At 38.1% G+C, this 8074-nt stretch overlaps 2 protein-coding genes across 3 annotated transcripts in view; one reads left to right on the top strand and one right to left on the bottom strand.

Moving 5' to 3' along the window:
* Positions 1–437: 437 nt before the first annotated feature.
* ccdc146 (coiled-coil domain containing 146) overlaps positions 438–8074 on the top strand; it is a 28520-nt gene continuing 20883 nt past the window's right edge. For both annotated transcript variants that reach the window (XM_052118277.1, XM_052118276.1), the window contains exons 1-2: positions 438–592; positions 1087–1251. In XM_052118277.1, coding sequence (XP_051974237.1) covers positions 1090–1251 — 162 coding nt within the window. In that variant the 5' untranslated portion in view covers positions 438–592; positions 1087–1089. The remainder of the gene's footprint in view (positions 593–1086; positions 1252–8074) is intronic.
* On the bottom strand, positions 1800–7066 carry LOC127637298 (fibroleukin-like). Its single transcript, XM_052118279.1, has 2 exons — positions 6356–7066; positions 1800–4095 (listed from the first exon to the last, which is right to left on the bottom strand). Exons 1-2 carry the CDS (start codon positions 6999–7001, stop codon positions 3383–3385), a joined length of 1359 nt encoding a protein of 452 aa, XP_051974239.1. The 5' UTR covers positions 7002–7066; the 3' UTR covers positions 1800–3382.

Raw genomic sequence — 8074 nt, 5'->3', positions numbered from 1 at the left:
GGCTGCTTTTCAATTTGCATTTCCCGGGAGAATATTTGCAAACTGTACCTTCATGGAGAACTGTGGGGTTGAAATGGCTCTTAAAATGCTCAGCATTGTTGGGTGAAACAAAGCTGAACTGCAGAACGGGCAGTGGAAGGCCTTGCTCCATGTGGAGCATTTATTCATTTCGGGCAAGGATCTCCCTTCTTGTGATTGTTATGTTCTTCTTGGAAAAGAGAAAGCCCCAAATTTGGCAGATTAAACATTTTTTGTTCATTTCATAAACATACATAGACATAAATTAGGCTAAAATTGCAGCGTGAAGCATCTACATGTTTCCATTGATCATGGCATAAATGAGGGGTTGCCTTCCCCATGGAAACGACGCCCCTGGGGTCCATGAAAAAGAACACTTCGTTACAATCTTGTAATCTACATTTCTGGTCCGGCTCTGCGCGACACGTTGCTATGGAATCCGCGTCACTCGCGCAACACAACAGAGCGAGTGAAACTTCACAGATTTAAAGTCTTGAAGGTTCAAAACAAAACACCAACATCAAATGTAAAGACGGCTTTTTCAGTGGTAGCTAATTTGAGATACAAGAACACGGTAAGGATGTCTCAACGTTATTTTTGCTTTTGAGGAAATAATATGCTACCGTTATTGACTGTTTTCTCAAGATGGCTTGACAGGTTTTCAAAAGCTTGAAACATTCACATCTAGCCATGATGCGTGTATTCTAAAATTCCCTCAGCAAATTGAGATTATTTTAATAATTAATAACCCACGAGAATCAATGTCGTCTTTAGAGACAAAAACGGATGAGATAAAGATTATTTATTTATTTATTCAGTGTTTGTATCACAAATTAAATACAATGTCTTCTCATGAGTCCATAATTTATTCAGCTCCTTGTGGCAATAATATCTCCGTTTCTAAATTGTATACTTTTAAATTATCTAAAGTCTACATGTTTATATGTAGCCTATATATGCGTGTGTTTGTGTGTGTGTGTGTGTGTGTGTGTGTGTGTTTTCGTGTGCGTGTTTGTTTGTGTGTGTGTGTGTGTGTGTGTGTGTGTGTGTGTGTGTGTGTGTGTGTAGCTCATGAGTCAACCAGAGGGATGGAGCACTTCTCCATCTGGTGATGATAAGGAGGGTTCCAGTGAGAGGACCACACCCATTTCAGCAGAAGCTCCAGAGGCTGATTCCCATTATGAACAACCTGCTGTCATATCAACAAACCCAGCCCTGCAGTGCTTGGACCAGGTAGAAGCTCTTTCATGTTAAGGAGACACGCCAAAAGACCCTTCAGATGTCTTCAGTTTTATATACGGCTCAAAAATGTGCAGTAAACACAGTGTACATGAACTCTTAAAGCTATTTTTTATTAGAGTCATACAAAAGATTATTGCACCTTTTAAAAAAACAAATTAATGTATCTGATAGAAATGCTCCAATATACAAACAGCTTTTGTTTTCACTATTTAATACATTTCAGAAAATGAAGAATGGCTGCTACATTTAAACTAACGTCCAGTAAGGTCATGCCTATAGTCACAGATCAATACTTAAAAATAAAAGGTCTTTAAAAATTCTTCCCAGTCTTTCGAAAATAAATACTGTACACTTCCAAGTTCAACCATACATCTTTGTAGTTTTATTTTGCATAATATACAACAGTTTGTTCCGGTCTTCGTATCTGATTGGACTAGAGAAGTTCCATGAGCACTCGGACGCATCACTGTGTGTATCACTCCTTTCGTGCCATTCTAAACTAAAGTGTAAGAGCAGTACATATGTGTTAAGAGCTACTGTTTGTCTTTTTTCTTTTTTTTACATTAAATATGTTAGCCAGCTGGTGATGGCAAAAGTTAATTTTTGTGTGTAATATGAGCCAGTTAGGTGACATGAAGTGAATCCGCATCAGCCGTTTACATACAACAGCTCTATGTGATCGCTTGTATTACTACTACACTTCTAAAGCTAGGAAATCGGTTTAAATGGCTTTATACGAACAACTTCAGCATTACGGCTCATCACAGCTGAGAGACACAACGGACGGATTAATTACACAATGGGGGCTCTTTCAAATGGCAGAGGACATTGCGGTTTCTATAGTTTCTTCGACACTTGCGCACCGGCTACCGTGAAATAGGGAGAAATACCCCCGCTTGGTTGATATTTTTCCACTGAGAAAGCTGATCTTCAGAAAGCTGACAGCATCTCTTCTTGGGAGTGGCAACATGTGATTGCATACGCTCCATCTCTCTCACTCACACACACACACGCACATCCATCCTTGTTTATCCAATAACTTGTTAGAAACAGCACAAGCCATGATACTATTTCTGAAGTGACATTTTTGAATTACTAATGGAGGATTGGACGCATCATTTGTTTTGAACCAGCAACGGCAGATTCTGATCCGCCGCGTAAGAAAGTAGTTCAATGCACAAATGCATTTTTTTATGACCGTACTCACTTTTCCAAAAAAAAATTAAAATGTACTTGTTAATGGAACTGTTGTATATAAGCAATATCTCAATCGTGCTATATGGCCCAAAATCAGCACTGCTGTGATTACTTATGGCCGAATCACAGCAATGCTGATATAGGGCCATATCGCACTCTTGCTCGTGTGATATTGCTTAAATATACAACTGAACACAAGATGACAGTAGCATACACTAAGAAAGAAGTGAATCCATTAAACAATGTCCTTATATATTCAGAGTAGAGGCTGGATTGTATATATTTCCGCTTTGTGTGTAAAACAGACCAAATATGCTTATAATAGAGTTTTGTAGAGTTTCATTTTATTTCTTTAAACACAGTCCTGTTAAAGGACTATTCCGCATTCAATACAAATTAAGCTCAATTGACAGCATCTGTGGCATAATTAGAGAATGGAGGTTACAGTGAGGCACTTGCAATGGAAGTGAATGAGGCAAATATTTGGAGAGTTTAATGGCAGAAAAGTGAAGTTTATGAATTTATAAAAGCACTTCAATAAATTCTTCTGTTAAAACTTGTGTGTTATTTGAGCTGTTGTTTAAATCGTCATTTTTACAATTGTTTAAGGGTTTATGGCATTACGTTGTCATAGCGACGAAGTTGTAAAATTGGCTCCATTGTAAGTGCATCACAGAAACCCAGATTTTTGCTTTTTTTTTTTTTAAAGAAAAGGAGGGATGTCCAAAAAAATGTTGTTGTGGTAATCAACATTATGCCATGAATGCTGTCGATTGAGATTAACTTGTATTGAACCTGGAATATTCCTTTAATTTCTAAGGATATGTCATCTCTGTAACAAGCTATACTGTTAGACATTTTCCTTGACGGAAGGTGCATAACAGCACCAAAAATATTTGTTCTTTCCATTTATAAAATAGTTGGCTTAGGGGGCATAATTTTTTGGCCTTATCATCATTTTGACATTTTTAAATGCTTGTCTGTAGTTCGTGGGATAGTACTCATTAGTCAGGTTATGCCATGTGCCCCAAAAGATCCCATCCCTCTTCCCCTTGTACTTTGCTTTGTAGTATTTGCCATTGAGATTTGCTGACATGCAGGCATCAAACCACCAGCCCGATCCGTAGTACACCCCACAATTCCCTGAGGGGTACATGTCGTTGTCTTTATCTGGTGTGGTGAAGAACTTCTGATCATGGTTGAAGTGTTTGCTAAATTGCAGAGCATTCCCAGCAGTCCCAGTGTACCCACTCACCGACAGTCGATAACGGAGAAATTCATTTGAAACATAGAACTGTTCGTACTTGGCATACCCACGTGTGCCCTCAAAGTCTTCAAGCTCAATGCGCAGCACCATGTCCTTGGTCTTGGTGAGCAGGTGGATATTGTCATTGCCCAGCCAGAATTCCCCATGTGGGTTACCAAAGCCCTTCTTGTATTCGGCCCAGGTGCGGTTGAAGCTCACACTACCATTGATTCGCCGCTGCACGACTGTCCACCCACCACCAAATGACTCCATGTCACAGTACACTGGAAAGCTGCCATTCTTGGGGTCAGGGGTCACCTGGTGAACTCCGTTTGTCCTCTGCTTCAGCACACTGATTTCAGAACAGTCTCTGGTTGTGAAGTTTTTGATGTCTGTAGAGAGGGGGATACAGTAGTTGATGATCAGAATTTAATATGCTGTTACTATAGCAAACTACTCTATAGAACTTCAGATGCACCACAAAATCTCTTAATCAGACACTTAAGTAGGTGTTTTGAAAATTAGGAATCCAGACTGTATGATATACTGTACACACCCCGATCGCTTTATTAGGTACACCTACTTATTCATGCGATTATCTAATCAGCCAATCATGTGGCTGCAGTGCTGTGCATAAATTCATGCAGAAACAAGTGAGAAGCTTCAGTTAATGTTCACATTAACCATCAGAATGGGGGGGGGATTTCAGTTATTTAGACTGTGACATGATTGTTGGTCCCATACGGGCTGGTTTGTGTATTTCTGTAACTGCTGATCTCCTGGGATTTTCACACACAACAGTCTCTAGAGTTTACTCAGAATGGTGCCAAAAACAAAAAACTTCCAGTGAGCTGTAGTTCTGCGGATGGAAGCACCTTGTTGGTGAGAGAATGGAGAATGGACAGACTGGTTAGAACTGACAGAAAGACTATGGTAACTCAGATAACCATTCTGTACAACTGTAGTGAGCAGAATAGCATCTCAGAATGCACAACACGTGAAAACCTTGAGGCGGATGGGCTACAGCAGCAGAAGACCACGTCAGGCACTTTATCGGGACCATAGTGTTCCTAATAAAGTGATCAGTGAATGTTTGCCCCACACAGTTTAGGTGACTGGAAAACACTTATACAGAGAAAAGAGAAGCCATGAAAAATAAAGTACTACTGGATTTGGATTTGGATTATTTTATTTAAAAAAATAAGTTTTTATGTGTAGTAAATAGGGTTAGGTATTGATACAGATTTTCTGATTTGATTTGATTTCAATTTATCTCTCGATTCTACTACTATTTCGATACAATTTAATTCAATTGTGATTTATTTGGATGTATGTTTTTCAATTATAATGTCAGTTTTGTTTACATATAAAATAGTTTCTCAGCTAATGCTTTTAAATATACAGTTAACCTTCTAACTTGGAACACTATGAAAATATATGAACAACATATAATATAAAAACAATACATAAACAACTTTCAGATCATTTGTAGTATTACTGTTTCAAAAGCTAAATACTTTCAAGAAGTTGTGATGTAGAAAATGTTATGGCATGTGCTATAGTTCTGCACTGAAACTAAGCAACTGCTTCATATATTGCTTCTTTTAGAAAGATCAAAAGTGTTATTGGCATAGAAAACAAGCTAATTCAGTTCAGCAAGGCTTATTAAAATTATTTCATCATCATATGATTTTCTGTGAACATGTCTTATCCCCGAAGCTTTTTTTTTCACTTTTGCAATGCAAACCTTGTTATAATTAGTTTGCATTCCTTGTCTGATTTTGTGAAATCAAAGTCATAGGGTTTATATTGGCATCTACAAAACTATTCCAGTATCCCAAGAGTCCAGCAGCCTTTTTTCTGGCAGGCAACTTATTATTAGAAGAAACCAGTTTTGGGTAAGTTACTTAAAAATAGTAATACACTGCAATGACTAATTATTTCACTAAAATTGTAATCAGATTACTAATTACTTTATTGAAAAGTAATCATATAACTAGTTACTTTTTAAAACACTCAACTAATTTAAAATAATGTCTTTAAATTCTATGTTCATTGTTATACACAAGTCTTACACTCAGCACCTCACATTTTTCTTTCACAAAGACTCATTATGGGGCCATAAATTATGTATTCTACTTAATGTATTAGAAATAAGCATAACCCTGTAATGTACTTAAAGGTAATTAAATTAAAGTCAGTAACTGTAATCTAATTACAAGAATTAAAAATGTAATGCATTACACTACATTTTTGATTAAAAAAGCAATTAGATTACATTAACTAATTGCTTTGTTATTAGATTACACCCAACACTGGAAGTAACTACATTACTGACTTGAAAAGCATTCCATGAGATTCTTGTTTGTAAATGATCTAATGATTCTAAAATGTACCCCAGTTCTGCGTGTCCTGAATTAGTTCAGTTAAGGAATTTAAAAGCTGAATTAATGTATGGTTATAGATTATGATTGCAGGTTGGAGGGGTGAAAAAATAGGCAACTAGACACTTGCTTCATGCAAAAGCCTGCATTTCCATATGCTATTCATCAAAATGCACTGATGTTGCATAATTCTCAGTTTTAGATAAGAAGTAACGTTTGTCTCTTTCTGGCTGAAATTATGTAAGTGTAGAACATAAATGGGTCTTACGTTGAAGTTGAAGTTGATCCATGCATTGTGAAGCACAGGTGCTGCCAATTTTATTGACAGTCCCAGTGATGTTCTTAACTTTTCGGTCTACTATAGCCTCAACATTTTGCGAATTGAGGAGGTTAAGATCCTCCAGACGACCCTGGAGGGAGTTAATCTGCACTCGTGCATTCTTCAGGCTGTTAGACATGCGGTTCATCTTCAACTGCATGTCCTGTACAATGTTGTTATTGCTATCATTTCCATTCCAGTAGTCTCTTGTGCTTGTGTCCCCTCTACCCTGCTCTGCATTCCCAGCCGGGGGATCTCCACTGTCCTTTTGCAAGTTGAGGTCCACTTTTTGCGAGCTGCACTCCAGACATGAGCTCTTCAATCTGTTTACAGTCTCCTTCAAGCTCTGTAGTTCTTTCATTGTCTTCTCCAGTAGTCGGAATTGTTTGGGAAGCTGGACGGTGAGTGGTGGCAGAGTGATCTGGTACGGGCATTCCTCCTCATCTTCACATTGCCCTACTGGCTTCAGTCTCACCTGGGAACAGCTGGAAACTCCAGCCACCTTCTCCTGAACCCCAGATGGGCCACTGCCAACAGCCTCTACAGCTTGTCTGGCTGCTGTCAGCAGGAAACAGCACACATACACCAGTTTCATAGTGTCAAATGCAGATGGGATCCAAACTGAGAGAGAGAAAATAGGAGAAATGCATTTAAGTGCGAAAACTTGGGCATTAATATCAGAGCAGAGAGAAAGAGAGAGAGTGTGAGGGTGGGGCAGCAATGTATTGCATAATTGCACACTCGAAAACTACACCGGGAGAACAGTGATGTGACTCTGTATTTAGGAATGATTCTTTTCTTCTTTAACCTTAAGTTAAATCTACATGAAAAAATTTGTTTAAAAAATAACAAAAGCCTCATCGTATGAATAACTCTGTCTTGTGAAGTCACATGTTGCTGTCTTCAACTAAACCAGAATCCGATTTGAGACAGAATGCCCACATTTTATTCCATGCATTCCTGTGGATCACTAAAACATTGTCTGTCATCATCTGTTTATTGCTGTTATGTGTTTGTATTTACATTGGGTCATTTGTTGTCACAAAGTTATAATTTACTGACACAGACAATCTTTGTCTTAGTACAGAAACAGCGTTTTTATAATCTTGTGCCGATGTCATCATAAGTTTGCCAGAAATACAGTGCATTCAGAAAGTCTTCAGATCCCTTAATTTTTGCAGCCTTATGCTAAAATGCTGTAAATAGTTTTTTTTTCATTCACATAAATCTACACACTATACCCCATAATGACAAAGCAAGAAAACAGATTTTTGATAACTTATCAAATTTATTAAAAAGAAAAAATTTAAATATCACATTGACATTTGCTATGACACTTGAAATTTAGCTCAGGTGTATCCCATTTCTCTGGATCATCTTTGAGATGTTTCTACACTTTGATTGTAGTCCACCTGTGGCAAATTCAATTGATTGGACATGATTTGGAAAGGCACACATCTGTCTATATAAGGTCTCACAGCTGAAAATGCATATCAGCAAAAACCAAGCCATGAGGTCCTAGAAGAACAGTGGTCACCACCAAAAACCTGATGGTCACTCTGGTTGAGCTCCAGAGATCATGTGTGGAGATATGAGAAACTTGCAGAAGAGCAACCATCACTGCAACACTCCACCGATCTGGGCATTATGGCAGAGTGGCCAGATGGA

This window comes from Xyrauchen texanus, chromosome 45 (genome assembly GCF_025860055.1).
Source record: "Xyrauchen texanus isolate HMW12.3.18 chromosome 45, RBS_HiC_50CHRs, whole genome shotgun sequence".
NCBI lineage: Eukaryota > Metazoa > Chordata > Actinopteri > Cypriniformes > Catostomidae > Xyrauchen > Xyrauchen texanus.
This window is presented reverse-complemented; position numbering and strand designations above follow the sequence as displayed.

Coding starts and splice junctions, on each gene's coding strand:
- LOC127637298 (XM_052118279.1), bottom strand. CDS start 7,001: ATGAAACTGGTGTATGTGTGCTGTTTCCTGCTGACAGCAGCCAGACAA. Junction 4,096..6,355: donor GGATCAACTTCAACTTCAAC/GTAAGACCCATT, acceptor CCCTCTCTACAG/ACATCAAAAACTTCACAACC.